At 40.4% G+C, this 17,522-nt stretch overlaps 1 protein-coding gene across 3 annotated transcripts in view; it reads right to left on the reverse strand.

The window, feature by feature from the left end:
• Window positions 1-3,933: 3,933 nt before the first annotated feature.
• Window positions 3,934-17,522, reverse strand: part of LOC109040627 (uncharacterized) — a 36,644-nt gene continuing 23,055 nt past the window's right edge. For all 3 annotated transcript variants that reach the window (XM_019056602.2, XM_019056603.2, XM_019056601.2), the window contains exons 3-5: window positions 15,870-16,025; window positions 7,569-8,350; window positions 3,934-4,604 (exon numbers count right to left, since the gene is read on the reverse strand). In XM_019056602.2, coding sequence (XP_018912147.2) covers window positions 4,226-4,604; window positions 7,569-8,350; window positions 15,870-16,025 — 1,317 coding nt within the window. In that variant the 3' untranslated portion in view covers window positions 3,934-4,225. The remainder of the gene's footprint in view (window positions 4,605-7,568; window positions 8,351-15,869; window positions 16,026-17,522) is intronic.

Consider the following 17,522-nt stretch of genomic DNA (forward strand, 5'->3'; position numbering starts at 1 on the left):
GTCGATTTGGAGACTGCATGAATAAAATGCCGCCGCCGCCGCCGCCGCCGCCGCCGCGCGTGGAGGTGTGCATTTCCATTTCCCATCTTACCGACGGTATGTTCTTTTGGAAGTGGGGAGAGGAGCTTTTGTTGACAACGCCCACTGGCATCTACAGTTTTTTTTTTTTTAAAGAATCTTAACATTTTACGAAGATTTCGAACGTTTGGCCCTCAAACAAAACAATAGATCTAAAGCGTTATCCTCATGCTGTCCTCTGCGGGCCGATCATTAAACTTGTTTAAATGGCGGAGCGTGATTGGTTATTGGCGATTGGTCTTATCGCTGCTATGTCGTGTCATTGACAGATGGAATAGACGACATTTTTTTGGAAACTCATTAACTCAAGAGGTGCCTCTACCTTGTCGTGAGTACCATCTGACAAAGGCACGTTGGCACGTAATAGCAGCGATAGGCATATTGTATAGCCAACCAATTACGCTCCTCCATTTAACTTATGTCACCTATGTCCGCCCGACAAACACAAAATTTCAATAATCGGCTCGCTGCTATGAAAAATGAACTTGCAGGACTCTTTTAGGTATCTTCATGCAGTCAGACATGTTTGCATCCCGAAAGTAACTCGTGCATAATCACTCTCTTAGGAGGGGTTTTCTGTGTAAATAAATAGTGCTAACTAAAAACGGTTGAATGCTTACGCCTGGAGAGTAAGGTCAAATGGACTCACCATCCCTTCGATTCTCTCTGTCTTTATCAGTGTCTTGCCTTGCGTAGGCATCTCCCAAGAAGGTGGATGACACAATTCTAGGAACAAACACCAGAGTCAAAATTCCATGCAATATATTTGTGGGCTTAGAAAACGCAAAATTTGATTTTTTCACAAATTTTAATAATGTCTTATTTTTATACTTATACAATACAGTTTTTATAAGGAATTTTCGCGCATTTTCTTCAGTCGCCGGAATTTTTGACGCAATATTTTCGCTCTTTTCATACCTCATTTTAAAAAATATGAATTTAATACACCCAATCCGAGATTCTGAATCGTTACAATTCAGGGATACACTTTCACACAAATTGTGGTAAAAACGGGACAGAGAGTCAAGGATAATGACGTGCAGTCCTCCCTTTGCGGCGATTTTAACGGCGTGCCAGCCAGGGAGATCGCACGGGACGGGACACGGGACCCGAGTAATTGGTGGAGTGTGGCGCGCCTTCAATCCGGCTGGCAGCAACATGCTTACACCCGTGGTCGAATAGTTGTATCACTGCGCCTGCCTCGAATGAGTTCAAATATCCTTTCCTGCACGCGTAAGGAAGCGCATTTAGCTCCGATTGCAACGTTACCGACCTCAACTAATGTCTTATTTTTAATCATACTCGTTACGAAAGGAAAATACAGTTTTTCTAAGGAATTTCCGCGGATTTTCTTCAGTCGCCGGAAATTTAGACGCAATATTTTCGCTCGTTTCATACCTTATTTTAAAAAAAAAATGAATTTACAAACCCAATCCGAGATTCTGAATCGTTACAATTCAGGGATACACTTTCACTCAAATTGCGATAAAAACGGGACAGGATACCTGAAAAGAGCGTTTTCGCGGGAAAAGCGATTTTTCCGGAAAAATGACGGGTGATTGGAAAAATCTGGGATCATATCTGAATTCAACAGTTCTAAATACAAAGAAATCGATGTGCCTTTCACACATCGGAGACATTTTTTAAATGAATTTTCAATACACTTGGAGTCCGGCAGAGCTTTTGCGATACACAAATGTAGGCTCGGAAAACTCGGCTTTTCCGAATATCGGAAGTGTGATAGAGAGAAACCCAGGTAATATTCGGATTCAGCAGCTCAATATACATAAGTAACATACTTTCACGGGTCCAGGAAAATGTATTAAAATAAAGTGCATGCACGACAAATATACGTCCAAATTGTTCATTTTCCCGGGAAAAAGTTGCTTTTCCGGAAAACTGAGAGGTGAACGGGAAAAAATAAGGTCATTTCCGAACTCATCAGTTAAAATGACGTCGGCAAAACTGAATCTCGTTGCTACGAAAAAATTTTCCTACATTCTGCAGGGATAACTGTCGGAAAAACACCAAAAATGCCAAAAAATGACAATTTTTCCGAGTAAAATCGGCTTTTCCGGAAAATTGGAGGGTGATGGAAAAAAACGAAGGTCATTTTCGGATTCAGCGTCTCAAACTACGTTGAGACTGTTCGATTTTGCTCGGAAGACGTACTTAAACATATGCGTTTTCGATGTTTTAGAACCGTCCACGCACAAATCATGCGAAAACTGCTAATGTCCAGTTTATTGCTGGTAGTTTCGTGATGAAACTTATTTTAAGTACCGAAATTGTCCAGAATTTTATTCTTTCAACTTTATTTGATTGATAATCTACCGCTTTAATATCTTTAAAATAAAGTTTGAAAATATCAAACGGCTCCAAAACTCGGCGATTTTTACGAAACATGCGAAAACCGCTAAAGTCCAGAGTCCTTTCTTTTTAATTACTTCGTCCCCGACAGAGGAGGAGCTGAAAACTGTTAGGGATCCTTCTCTACAATCCACTCTTGTAATAATTAAATTCTGAACATTTTTTAATCCCGCATTTAAAAGGCTTTTACAGTTTTTTGCAGTTATACTCAAAATAAAAGAAATGGGACATTAACTGTTTTCGCATGAGCCGATTCAAATAAATTTTACATACTTTTGGTCATCCGCTAAGACGGAGATTATAAGTTTTGCAAAGAATGCAAAGAATGAGGTGAATTTGACCGTGATATGGTAAATCTGAGTATACATTAAGGTGTTACACATACATATATTTACACGTTGGCTTTTCTGGCAGAAAAACTAAGAGACAAAAAACTTACGAGTACAAACTTACTTTTAATCTTTATTTACATGAAGAAACATGTTATTTCTTTAAGGCTGAAAACATGGAGCTATTCGCTTACCGTACAACCTGATCCATTCGCCCAAGGAGTTTTGAGATGCGCCTTTCTGTAAATTTTCGAACGCATCTGTTAGTTTTCATAATAACGCCCTCATTTTTTTTCGAAAGTTTACTTAAGATTAAGAAGAATCCATTGGAAGGCTCCACGTTTCCAGCTCCCTAACTTTCGAAAATCAAACTTTTCTCATCATTAGAATTATTAAAACTATAGTTTATGCAAGTAAGGACTCTTAGAGGTTACGATATCACCAAACTCTGATAACTTGAGGCTGATTATACCTACCCATTAAGACATATTTTTTTCAAGTCTCTTCGGCAATTCAGCGATGCAGAATTTTTTGGGAGGACTCTACTCCTCCTTCGAGGGTGAGTATCTTGGACACGGATTGACTGATTTGGATTTCTTGGCGACGAAAAAGGTTCAGACTTTTCGGGCTCTACAATTTCGATGATACAAGTTCACAATTTTGACGTAAACCTCGGATTTTAAAAAATAAGGCATAAGGAGACTACACATATCGACGGTGAAACTACCAAACCACGTATCTCGGTTTGCGACGTCGCAGACTTCCTGTCATACTTTATTTTTTAAATGAAAAACTACTCAACGTCCAGTCTTGAAACTTTCTGTGATTTTTCCTCTTCGTGCGGAGAAAATTCCGTGAAAATTTCAAGGAATTATATTGATTTGGTCTACTTCAAAAAAATAAAATGCGAGCGTAGATTTTTAAACACCGCAAACGAGATACGTGGTTTGGCAGTTTCACCGTCGATATGGTCCTCCTTGCAAATTTTAAATGAAATCGAACGATTAGAGTTTGAGATATGGCTGTACACAAATTTGGGGAACGTCTGATGACGGACGGACACATATTTTTTCAAACTTCCTTTTTTTTACTCCAGGCACCTGCAGACGCCTAGAAATGATGAAGTTTCAACTTTTTTTGGGGGGAGGGGGGGAGGGAACAGTACTTCCTCTACCCGTAAGGGGAGCGAGAAAATGAAAAGTGTATTTAGTTGGCTGTGTCTCTTGCTTATAACAGGCACATTTTATCTCGAAATTCCAAGGCTGAACCAAGTGGTCGAACATCCGGAGCAGTGGTGTGGCGTGCTTTTCGATTTATCGATATTTTCCCATTTGAAGCTGTGGTAAATAATCGGTTATTAAAATGTTCGCTGCGAACACCCTGTTTTATCGATCCTTTTCCTCAGGTTTAAATGTCAGATCAATCGATATATCGCAAAGCACGCTACGTTACTGATCCGAAGGGACTTTGGGAGGCGGGACTTTCTTTAAGGAGGCACTTCTTCTTTTTTTTTCTTCGTCCTCTTCTTCTTCTTCTTCTTCTTCTTCTCCCTCGTCTTCCTCTTCTCCATCTTCTTCCTCTTCTTCTTCTTCTTTCGTTTCTAAATAAAGAACCCAATCGTCGTACAGCACTTCCTGCGGTTCAGCAATCTGCCTTGTTCGCTTGAGCTCACGCATGGCCTCCTTCGCGCACTCAAAGAGGGGAACTACTCTAAATTGGATATCGTACTTTGGAGGTGCGCCCGTCACGTCTACCTCATCCTGGTTTACAACCGTTCTCTTGACCTCCTCCTTCACTGTGCAAACGAATTTTGTTTTTTTCTTTGACCTGAAACAAAACGGATCGTTATGTTCGTCCCCCGGAGGCTTTGCTAGAGCAGAAAAGAAAGTTTTTTCGCTCCGAAAATAAGAACGGTTTAGTGTTAAAGTGATTCGATAGACGCCATATTTTGTGTCAGAGCGGCATGCGATAAATCGCATCCATTGGTTCCATTTTTTCAGCTACTCGTCATTTTTCTCCAATTTTGAGATCGCAATTCTGTCTTTAGGAGACTTAAGCACTCACTTACCAATTTTAACAAAGAAATTAAACGTAATAAAGGCGTGGTTTTTTTTAGAGAGAAAACATCGCATTCGATACTGATATTGAAACTGCACTCGAATGCGATATTTTCTATATCGCATGCCGTTCTGACACAAAATATGGTGTCCATTTTATCATCTTAAGTCCCAGTAGTTAGGGCGCTGGGGCCAAAAACGCCCCAGCGTTCTAGCCAGAAGAAGCGGAGTGTCAATTGGATGTGCTTCTGCCAAACGGAACCAGAGAGAGGTGGGAAAGAAGGGGTGTGCTCGTTCGTCGATGGTCGTAAGAATGAATGGGAAGTCTGCCGTGCTAAGCAAGAACGCCGTAAATCCATCAATATTTCCCCTCGTTTTTTGGAACTTAACACTTCATAAAATAAAAAATGTTTTACCCATGCACCTCAAATTTTCAGGTTAAGTACTTGATATAGTATTTGCAAAAGAATTCTGTAAAAACATTGTCCTAATGTACACAACTTTTTCTGCTATGATACATCGTTTCCAAAAAATTTAAAATGGCGTTTACGGCGTTTTTGCGTTGCACGGCAGAATTATATAGCGCCAGTGACATGAGCGGCGATGACGGAATCGCGGAGATCATTCCACGTTCTTTAACTCATGCGAGCCGCCCGTCCACAACGCTCTTGCCACAAGACCGTGGCTCATGAGTGCCGCATTAAGTTGGCGCATAGTTCCGTGAGGCAGAAATGCGTCCAATTTTCAAACGCAAATTTCAGTCCGTGTAAGGTAGAGTCCCTTTATACTGAGAGTTAAGACGATGCGGATCCATTTCTGATTGGTTCCCGTATTTTAGGCCTCGACAGTGTCACAAACGGGATTAAAGATTACATTTGCACCAATCGCAAAGATTATAATCTGGAATGGACCGAGGAAGTACGGGGTCGACAAGGAACAAACGGAAAGAGAGAAGGATCGGCGAAAGGAATTTGAGAATGAGTCGATCAAAGATTATGAAAACCGTTCTTTGTGTTTAATCTTTATTCCCGTTTGTGACTCCATGAGATGTTCTCACAAGAATCGATTATTTAGCATAGGTTTAAATGGGGGAAATCCGGTGTTGCCAAATTACTGGATCCGCCTCTGGCGAACACCCTATTTATCGATTCTTTTCCATAGGTTTGAGTGAGAGATCTATCGATATATCGCAAAGCTCGCCATGCCACTGACGCCCCATGAAGGGATAGCGGCAGGGCGTTGACGAGGAGACGTTGCACTGTCATTGCCGGATAACCTCTCGGGGTTGATAGGCACATGTGGCGTTCGGGTGTCGCAGAACGCTCGAGTGCGTTGTAGAAGCGACTTTTATATGCGTATGTATTGGGAAAATTCTCTAACCTGTTTTTTTCAAATTGGAACCCTCCCTTCCCCTTGGCATTTTCTTGCTGAAATTCCGTAGAGGATTGACTTTAACAAAAACCCGGAACGTTTCAAAATATTAACAATTTCATTTTTAACCGGAAAAAAATTCACATGAGCCGTCGATTCGCCGTTATTGCGAGACCGAGACTGGTTTTTCCGGTAGAAAATGAAATTGTTAATATTTTGCAACGTTCCGGGTTTTTGTTTATCCTTTGCTGTTTTTTTTGCAGCCTTTCCCCCAAATTAAGGTGTTATTTCATTATGTGAGTTTTGACTGATTAAGTTGTTTTTCATTTAATATCCCAATATAACATTCCAAAAATGAAGTAATCGAGATTAGAAGAGATCTGGTTGTGTTTGTATCAAACTCTTTACCCTTTTGCCTCTAAAATTTAATTTCTGCCAATTTCTATCCACTTCTTTGAATGGCTTAAAAATTACTGTTCATTCGTTTTAGTATTTCAGTTATGCCCCTGATTTTTTTTTTCATCCTTTATTCTTCGATTAAATCTATTACTGATTTTTTTCATCTCATTTCTTGCCTGGTAGACACCCCATCTGCATAGATTACTTATCCTTCTATATCCGACGGAAAAAAATGTGGTAGATTTTACCATACTCTGACACAATGATCCGAGTTTGGTAATAAACACCAGACTCTACGGTATAGCACACTGGATGTAATAGTTCTGTTCGTAGGGATCCTTCGCTCTCTTTGTTACAGCTACAGAAGTTTCCGTAATGAAGACAAAATACTCGGTGCTCACTACCGAAGTTCTCTTCTCACAACAGAAAAGCTCCGTGAGTATGACAAAGGAAGTGTCGGAGCCCTATAAATCGAAGATTCTCACATCAGCACCGACTTTTCTTTGCGCGCATGTACCATGTTATTGTATCACCAGAGTTCTAGTGAATACTACTATAATCCTGGTCATTTTCACTGAGTAGTGTCACTGTAAAAAATCAAGAGGAGATTTAATTAAAACATGGGTAAATAAGGCTAAAAGATTATTAAAACACTAAAACACAGGACGTTTCGAGCTGTTACCAGCTCATTTTCAGCTGCGAAAAACCTAAAAACAAGTCAAAACAACTGACCCGACAACAGACAACAGACAGACAGTCAAACAACAGACTTGTTTTTAGGTTTTTCGCAGCTGAAAATGAGCTGGTAACAGCTCGAAACGTCCTGTGTTTTAGTGTTTTAATAATCTTTTAGCCTTATTTACCCATATTTTAATTAAATCTCCTCTTTATTCGTATATTCAGGCTATGTTTTTGTGTTTTTTTCTTAAAAAATCAAGTAAACACATAATAGATGTTACCATACCACCAGTTTTTTATCTGCACTTCACGACACCATGCTCTGATACAGTGACGACAGCGGCCTGTCAGGTCCGGGGGCAAGCTCTGAAGCTCCATGACTGCTCGAGAGCACATTGCGTGAGCCCTCCTCCAATGGTATTTCTTGTTAGGGTTGTCCTGGTCCTCTTCCTCCGCAGGTTTGTTGCAAGGATCGTTCTCCAGAAACGCCCTGACGTTGTTCATTCGTGCTGTGTAATAACTATTCCGAAATGGCCGGATTGGTGCCTCTGATTTTGCTCCAAATGATCCTACTCGTGACCACGTCCCAGACGATCCTGACGCGGCTAATTTTCCCCCTGCACACGCTTTGAAGAACTCCACCGTTCTGGTTGACCATCCCCTACGTAGCCGCGTGCTGGGTGACCCTCCTCCGGATAACCCCCCCGCGGGTGTCTCTGACCGTGACTCCGCCCTGGGTGACCCTTTTCTAGGCGACCCCCCATTACTGGGTGACCCTTTTCTAGGTGACCCCCCATTACTGGGTGACCCTTTTCTAGGTGACCCCCCATTACTGGGTGACCCCTGTCCGCGTGAACTCGATGTTGTCCGATTTATAGCCGCAGTTTCATGCCGTCTCAGTGTCCTGCCTCCTTTCTCGAGTCTTTTCTTTTGGAGAGAGTTCGGGTCACGATTATCCCATCTGAACGAATCGTTGCTCAAAGCCTTTTCAGGTGTCCCCTGTATGCCTGAAGTCGATTTTTTGTTTAAGCGAGGGCTGGATGGCTTTCCTTCGGATGCACGTGATCTCTTTGGCAAAGATACAAATGTCCTGATTAATTGGAGGCAGTGATTCAAACGTATAGTTCAACTATATCGGATTGTTTAAGAATTTTCGCACAAGCTTGCACCGAAAAAGAAAAAAGAAAAAGATAGTGTCGTGGATGTGAGCAGTGCGTCTGATGATCCCTTAATGGCGTAGAGTACATAGAGTCGTGACGTAAATGGGAGAGCTGGCGCCATGTTCTGCTCGACGAATTCCGAGCCCGGTGTGCGCCGAGTTCGTGTCGCTTTTTCGATACATTTTCGATCCAAAATGGCGGTGTGGAATACGTGGTGATTTCTATCTCCTTTGTCGTTGTTGTTGTCATCGGATGGCCGGGTACCCGTGTATCGCAAACAATCGATTATGTATCGAAAAAGTGACCCGGCGTCACACAGGAGTCTCGGAATTCGGGACATGGAAAATGCTTAAAAGTGGCGCCAGCTCTAACACTTACATTACGACTCTATGTACCTACTCTATGCTTAATGGTGCCTTGACTTTCCTTACAGTTTACGTCAGCATTTTCAGGATGTAAAGTTAACTGTGAGAGCAGTCAATACAGCATCATGGTATTGCCAGACACATCTCATCGTTTTCTTGACGAGAGAACGTGACCATCAGTCAAGCTTGTAAAATTTCCACTCACAGATTGAAATTTTACTGCAAACCTATTTGGAAGTGTTCGCTAATAATTTCGACGATTCTTTTTAAAAGCGCACAAAAAAATCAGTTACATTTTGGATGGTTTCTCCAGTCATATTCTTGTGAAAATTGAATTGTTTGAGTTAGTTTTGGCACCAAGCACCTAAATGCCTGCAGTAGATGATTTTTAACGCTATCCTGTGCAGCATCCATTAATTTCCCTGTCCATTCCATCTAGCTGCACCGAAAAAAATAATATGCTGTTTTAGCACCTAGGATGTTAAAAATGTGTCTGGTGATCCAGAGTTGTTGTCCTTACTGCCCTCGCAGTTAACTTTACATCCTGTGAATGCAAATTTTACTCTGTAGGCAGTTAAGGCAGCATCTTGAGATCACCAGACACATTTTTAACATCCTAGGTGCTAAAACAGCATATTATTTTTTTCGGTGTGGCGCAACCGCCGTGGTTTTGATAGATCGACATTTTAAGGGATCTTTTCGTGACCCTTTAGGTCGATGAAACCATGTATTGTAACAGCAACTATTTTGATTTTTCGGTCATCCTGTCGTTTACGCACCTATCAAATACGTATCAAAGCGTGATTAAATTACGAATTTAATAATTGTGTAGATTATCATCGATTTTGTCACAATGAACCACTGGACAAGATCTGAACGAGAAAAAAAGTCACATGTTTTTCCTTCAAAATTACGTTTAAGCGATTTATACAAAGGGAAAATTGTGATTAAACATTCTGAAACATAATATTATCAAATATTTCTAACATAGATGAAGTGGGATTCGTATTATAAGAATGACGTAATTTTGTTACTTTGCCATTTGAAAGGTTGATTGCTAACACTTATACAGGGTTATTCAAAAGTCACGCACCACTGGCCATAACTTTAGTTCTAATTATGATATTTATTTGCAGTTTAAGACGTTTTTCCTCGAATCGAGGGGGAGACTTTTTTTAGGTACTTTCCAGTTTTTGATCCCCTGGGGGGAGGGGGCGGGCGAGGGGGGGGGGGTGCAACTCAAAAATTTCAAGTGGCCACCCCCCTCATGGCAGTGGTGCGTGACATTTGAATAATCCTGTACCTTATTTACGAGTTTATTTCCAGACTACTCGTTGTATGGTTCGTTTTCCTTGCGATATTTTGATGAAGAAACTTGTTGCGCAGTGCTTTAGTTCATACCATGCCTAATGGCCGGTTAGGATTTTTTTTTCAGTGCAAATCCAGCGATAGAGTCTCGGTATCTCCCTGTGATTGGAACTCGACGCGTGGATAACCCAGAACCACGCAATAAGGCTTAAAAAAAGTACATTATCGATAAGTTTACTACTTTAAACTAGCCACTATTATGACACGGCTCTATGAACCCTTCAAATGCTTAAAGCACTTGAAACGCAAAAAAGTTCAAAATGCGCCAACCTGTAAAAAATGGGCATGTTGCATGCAAGAGATACAGACAAGTAATTATACACTTCAAGGCTGAAATCTATTCCTTAGCGTGCAATCTGCGTAATTTGTAACACGTTATTTCAAGTTTCTCGCGTCTACGGACAGTTTTCCTCAGTCACCGCCTCACAGTGAATCGAAATTATCGATATTTCTCCATTTGAAGCTGTGCTAAAGAATCGATTATCAAGGTGTTCGTTGCGAACACCTTGATAATCTATCCTTTTCCGTACATTTAAATGGCAGATCAATCGATATATCGCCGAGCACGCCACGCCACTGGGTCAATGAGAGAGGTCGGACAAGCTTTTGAAACTTTGAACGCTTACACATATACATACAAAACTTTGAGGTTCTAAAAGTGGCTCCTCGTGAAATCATCTTCTAAAAGCACCTTTTCAAAACTGTGACGAAATAAACATCAAAATTTGCAGTTTTCGTATAAAATTTAATGCCTGACCTCTCTAATTGACTCGATCCAATATGTTTGCACAGGCAGAGGAGTAAAAAAAAATAACCTGAGTAAACAAACGATTTCATTTACTTTTCCTACTCTACGATTCCCATCGTTTTCAACGTTGTCTCATTTATCTCTCTTTATTTTCCTAAAGAAGAAGCTTTGAATCGACTGAAATCGTATGGAAGGAGTTTTTAACAGTGTGCGAGATTGTTCGTTTATTTAGGTTAGATCTTTCTCCGGGCAAACCTGACTGACGGCGGACATGAAAAACTGTCCGTGTGCGCAGTAAATCTGAAGGATTGTGTTAGGTACTAACTACGCATTCAGATGTCGCGTGCAACAAACCCTATTTCGATGCCTGTACTTAGAAAGCGTTGACTTGCGAAAAATTGAAATCCTCAAAACACGTCAACTTGTAAAAACCTTTATTCAACTGGGTTCTGACGTGCTGGGGAAAGACAACGTATAACTATTCGGACGTTGCCGGATTTAACCCGACAAACAGCTTAGTTCCTAGACAAGTTTCGAATATATTTCTTTGACATTTTCCGATATTTTAGACCATGTTGTTGGCGCCGCTAGCGTCACCAATATTTAGCCTTCATTCCGTCAGCTAGGCAAGCCGCCCGCATCTCATGTCGCGCCGCGCGCCTAGTTCCGCCGCGGCCCGCCCGATCGCTGCGGTCTCTTTATTCGCCCCTCCGGCTTTCCTTTAGATATTTAAATTATTTTCTTTATTATTTTGTCTGTTTCAATAAGTAAAATCCATCTTTGATTACTTCTCTCAATTAATCCTCAATTATAACACTCACTGGTGCCTTCCGTCACAACCTTTCTCAACTTAAACTACGCGTCCGCGCAATTCCTTCTCAAATCCAGTTTGACCGGTTGGCCCGTGTGCCGTATCTTCATTATGCTTCACCTACCACTCTATGGTAGCGTCTATGGGTATGTTCATTCGCCCCGCATTTGTCTTTCATGTGCTGTAACCTTCCTTCTTAAACAGTTACGTCTTTTCATCCAATCAAGTGAGTATGTATTCTAAATTCACCTTCTTTTCTCTATTAATTTCATTAATAATAAATTCATGTCAAATTCCGGCCTTCTGCCAATAAACAGTTCTTTTCGGTCTAAAAATTCATTCGCGTTACTCGTGTCCGGACACGATTGCCTGCGGTCCGAGTGCCGCGGATGAATTCTTCAAAATTTCAGTAAAGTAAATGTCCGTCTCTCTCTTTAATTAGCTTCCATCGCGCTACTCGTGACCGGTCACGATTGCCTACGGTCCGGGTGCCGTGGACGACCCTTTCGGCTAATCTTTTTAGAAGACTTACATTAAACTTTCACATGTTGCAAATAGAAATCTCTAAAAAATTTTCCAAAAAAAAAAAAAAAAAAATTACAAGTTCCCCAACATTGATGATAAAAGCAGTAGTAGTATTGTGAGGAAAGTGATAAAGCGCACGCAAAGGTTAAAGTCTCCGCGTTTTTGTCTCTCTCTCTCTCTTTCTTTCTTTACAAAAATCCACATGAACGCCCACGTTTCCCCATGAAAATTCAATAGCACGGTATTTTCCGTAGACTCGGCGAAATTTTACTTTCATCTATAAAGACATAGTCAGATAATATCAACAAAATGTCAGTATCAAATAGAGTATTCAAACCCTAATCCGGGAAAACATAAACGAAATGCTTCACCTCAGGAACGGATATCTGCATGCAATGGACCTCAAAGAATAGGAGAATACATATGGGAGCAGTCCGTTGAAAATTTTCCACTGTTTTCTATGGCCAACTTCGCCATGTTTGAGAGCATTTAGATCAACATCTGACGCATTTACGACCGCATAGAGAAGAAAAAGAAGGTGTTTGTGTCTTGAGGATTGCGTTTACACTGGAAAAAAAAACACATTGTATCTAGAGTCCAGACTCTTGAAAACATCGACAAGAAAAAATACTCTTGATTCAATCGGATTTTTGCTTGAATCAAAACGAAATCCGCTTAAATTAAGAGGCTTGGTTCTTGATTTAAGCTAGATTCTGATCGAATCAAGAGTGCTTTTTCTTGTCGATGTTTTTAAGAGTCTGGACTTTAGATCCAATGTGTTTTTTTTCCAGTGTATCCCGTGACGTCGGTCGGTACAACATGGCATCGATATTCCAGCAAAATCCGATACTTGAAGTATGAAAAACGGACCACAACTTCCGATTTTTTGCTGAAATCTGCTGAATAATTTCAAACACTTCACATAGAATGCTTTTCTCTCTAGACTACACCATTTTCAAGAAAATTTCTGATAAAAATCGTCCGGACCGACCTACGTCATCAGAAAAATCCAAAATGCCCGAAATGCAAACATCGCCTTTTTTCCTCTATGTTAGGGACGTGGGCTGTATGTGAGATTTATTAGAAGACGTTCGACAAATTTGAGGAGAGCAACTACAGGGCATGGACTTAATCAATAAAATCAATCAAATCTTAGGACATCTTAATCAATCAAATCAATCAAATCTAAGGAGATCTGGATCAATGAAATCAATTAAATCATAGGAAATCTTAATCAATGAAATCAATTGAACCTTAGGAAATCGTTAATCAATGAAAAGAGTACCTCTGACTTTCGTTTCACAAGCCTTTTCTCCTTTAAAAATAACCTTTGTAAATATATTTGAGATGCAAATCCACCTCAAGAGACTAAAATCATTCATATTTGGTGAGGATTGGGATGGAGGCTAACCGGCAAAAGCAAAGCGAGGATTGTTGGTGTAATGACGAGTCCCTTTCATCAGAATTTCAACGAACTAAAGAGCGTGCATATTTGCGTGTAATCTACCATTTTTAGAAAAAATTTCCTAGTCGAGTTCATGCCGTATATATGTGCGGGTTTTAACGCGCAAGATGACTATACTGCCGTGCTGAGGAAGAACGCTGTATGAACATTCGAGAGTTGTCAAATTTCCTTCGATAAAATGTTCATTTTTTAGGTAAGTTATGAATATTATTTACAGGAACTTTTGGTGAAATTGCGTACGAAATTATCGGAAAAATCGGAAGGAAAATATTCTTAAATGTACCGGGAAATTCGTGTTTTATCAAAGAAAATTTGGCAACGCCTGAAGGTTCATACGGCGTTTTTCCTTAGCACGGCAGTATATACCCGTGGTTCAATTTATTCATCGTGCGATCATTTTTTTTTTCTCTTCGAAACTTCTCCTTTTCGATTAATTTATTTCTCGTTTGTTCCATTCCGTGAAATATTAAGATGTGCGTGCAAAATGTCTGTGCAGTCAATTATTGATACTGTAAAAATCACAATTTCTGCGTGCCGATAGATTGCACGCCCCAACGTCACAGATCATTTACCCCCACATGTGTTTACAACAGGGACCTTATAACACGAATAAATAAATATAAAAAAAAAAAAAAAAAAAAAAAAAAAAACCTACTAACTTAGGGGAAAAAATGAATGTACTGCTTCTTTGCTGGAATTTATATTTGATATGGATTAGGGGTGATAAAATAAGAGTAAACAAAGGAAACTCCACAATATAATAATGTTTCATAAATAATGTGACTTTGGAGGTATATTCATTGAGCAGTAAAAATCTAATAGTGGACGAAAATAGAAGAAAAGTAAAAAAAGAGGCAAAGTGAGAAAAAAGGAAAGGAAAAAAGGGCGGAAAACCGCATAAACTGACCACGGATAATATGCATGCATAATCGAGACTATATTGTTAGAAAGTCAAAGAGAAGAAAATATAATATAAAGGGGCTTCTCTAGGTGACTGCGCTGATACTAACAGGCTATGCCCCCTGGCCGCCACGCGGCCCAGCCCCCAGAGGGCGCTTTGCGCTCTCTTAGGCTCGCATCGAAAAAAGAACGACCAAAACAAAAGAACAAATTTTCATACCGAACTCTCATTTGGTCAATCTCCCTCTGGCCGGGAGCGATTGAACCAATACGAAGAATCGAATGAAAGAAATCGACATTTATTTTAAACTTCAAGCGTATCGTCGCTTTTGGATAGTCTATAGCAAAGACGCATACCCTCGATTCACGTACCCTACTAACAGACCTAGATTCAACATTTCCCGCTTAGTTCAATGTTTGAAAGTCCCGCTGGAATTTCAAATTTTGACCCCATTCCTAGGCTCCCTGGTCTACCCTTTTATGAAAAAAACCTGGGTCCTATTTTCAAATTCTGATCACAGCGGGTTCATTTAGGAACTATCGCCTAGCCTGCTCAATAGCCGCAAAATCATGGAAATCGGCCCAGTAAAACGCTCAAACGAACTATGACAAAAAATAAAAAGTGACATTGTTTAAATGGGAGAATCCGCAGCTTTACCATGTAATATATAAGAAATTTGGATCATATTTTCAAAATCTAAATAAAGCGAGCCAGTTTTCGAAACTCACAGGCGCCAACGCGCCAAATGCGCCTAAAAAATCGGCCATGGTGCCTAAAAAATAAAGGCTCTGCGCCAACGTGGCCCCTAAAAATATCTGGATTTTCACAGAAAGTCACATAAAGAAAGAAAAACAAATCTATTTGAATTAAAAAATCTCAGAATTTTCAGCACTACAAGTAAAAGCTTTTTCTATTCTTCACGATTGTCATTCTCAGTGCCCCTAACTTTACCGGCGTCTAACTTGTCCCTAAATGCGCTGTAATATTTAGGCAAAAAGTCAATTTGACCCCTAAAAAATCTTTAATGGCGCCTAAAAATCGGGCTTGATGCGTCACATGGCTCCTAAAACTCAAGGGTGAGTTTCGAACACTGGAGCGGGCTCATTTAGAGATATTTGCTTGTCGATAGCCGCATTTCATGGAAATCAGCCCGGTAGAACGCTTGAAATAAGCGTTACCGGATATACAAATTTAGGAGGTCTCGGAACTTTTAGTATAGAGGAAGAGAAAGTCGTTGTCTTTACCATAGTTCCATTAGATCTGCTAACGAACGAGGCTCTCTTTCTTTGATAGTCTGCTTTATTATGCTGTGGGGAAGCTCGGAAGTTTGATCCTTCATCAGCAACATGGCCACTCGCGGAGGCTGCCGTCTGGGTTTGTTCCGCCTGCTGCATGTGCATCTGAGCAAAAAATATATAGTGTTACTAAAATTATATTGAGCGTTCACCACGTTAGTAGTGTACGCTTTCTCCCGTCGTTTCGCAGCGGGTATGTTACTAATATACCCATTGGTAAAGCCCGCACTGTTCCATGGGAATCGGTGCAATTTTTCGTGGCGGGAAGCAATACCAAGTTTCTCAATTTTTTTTATGTACCATTTCTACCTTCTTTCTCCTATTTTGTCCACTTTTTGTATTGCCTGTAGGCTTGTCTTTGAGAAATTATTATCTTCACGTTTTAAAACTCTGCAACGTACTTTTATTTAAAGACTCTTTCAAGGATCGTTCAAATTTTTAGTCGTTGGAGATGTAAAAAAATTGTTGGGTACAAAGTACCCCTTCACTAATGACCCCTATATTTTACTCTACGATGACAAGACATTTCTTGTGTATATGTATGTTTCCTAGGTTCCGCTCCACGTTTAGTTCAACAGCGTCTCGCAGCGCTCTCTTCCGTCGTCCGCGCAAAACCACTTTTACATATTGACGAGGTGCTACGGTGAACGCTCTCCAACGTCTTAACGTTGGAACCGTCGTCTTGTTTTTCACTACAAAGAGAAATTTGACAGCATTTAATTTCTCATGGAGGGTCTTCTGACGGGTTGCGACGCAACCCTTCATTGCGCTGTACTTCAGTTGCTATGCAATCAATTTTGATCAATTTTTTTACAGGCAGATCTACCTACTCGTGTTAAATCTGCTCTTTAACCGAATGATTTTTGAAAAATTCAATAGCTCAAAAAATGTTCAAGTTTTCGAAAACTTTGTGGTTTGATGATTTATTACGGGCAAATGGGCACGACTGCTCCGTTATCAAAAGAAGACGTAGGCTTGTTTTAGGTTTCATTTGATATCAAAATCTTTGCACGATGAAAAACAAACCCACTAGAGTAGTGCAAGTGGAACGCGACGGTGCGCGTCGCACGGCGCGTGATCTGTGTGGAGTCTTGTTGAGATGCTCCTCACTGCCTTGTTCATAATTTGCTGTGCCAGATCCGTTTAGATCGTTTTGGCGTACGGAGTTAGAAGTAACTGAAATCAAAATTTTGCCTCATGGAACGGATTTTTAAAAATGCTCCAATGTCGTTCGCTTTGACACCAGCTTCATCCCTGCCAGTAGCGTAGACCAGGGGGGAGGGGGGGATACGTATTAATGTGCGTATAATCCAATTATTGGCACTTTGAGATGCTTCTGCTCGAATAATTGGTAACGCAAGAAAAATATACAAAGAACACCATTGATGTATTTCTTTACGTTCCTTTCCAAAAATGTACCCGGTTTTTAGGTCAAATTAAATTAAACACGTGTAAAATAGAAAAAACCGTAAAAATTGGCCAAAAATGGCAACAATGAACCTTAAGGCCCCCTACAATCGAGCGGAAACCATTTTAATGGCCAAAAATAAAAAGTACGGACAAGTTCGTTGATGCCACGAATACCGAAAGATACTTGCACCA

This window comes from Bemisia tabaci, chromosome 8 (assembly GCF_918797505.1).
Source record: "Bemisia tabaci chromosome 8, PGI_BMITA_v3".
Taxonomy (NCBI): domain Eukaryota; kingdom Metazoa; phylum Arthropoda; class Insecta; order Hemiptera; family Aleyrodidae; genus Bemisia; species Bemisia tabaci.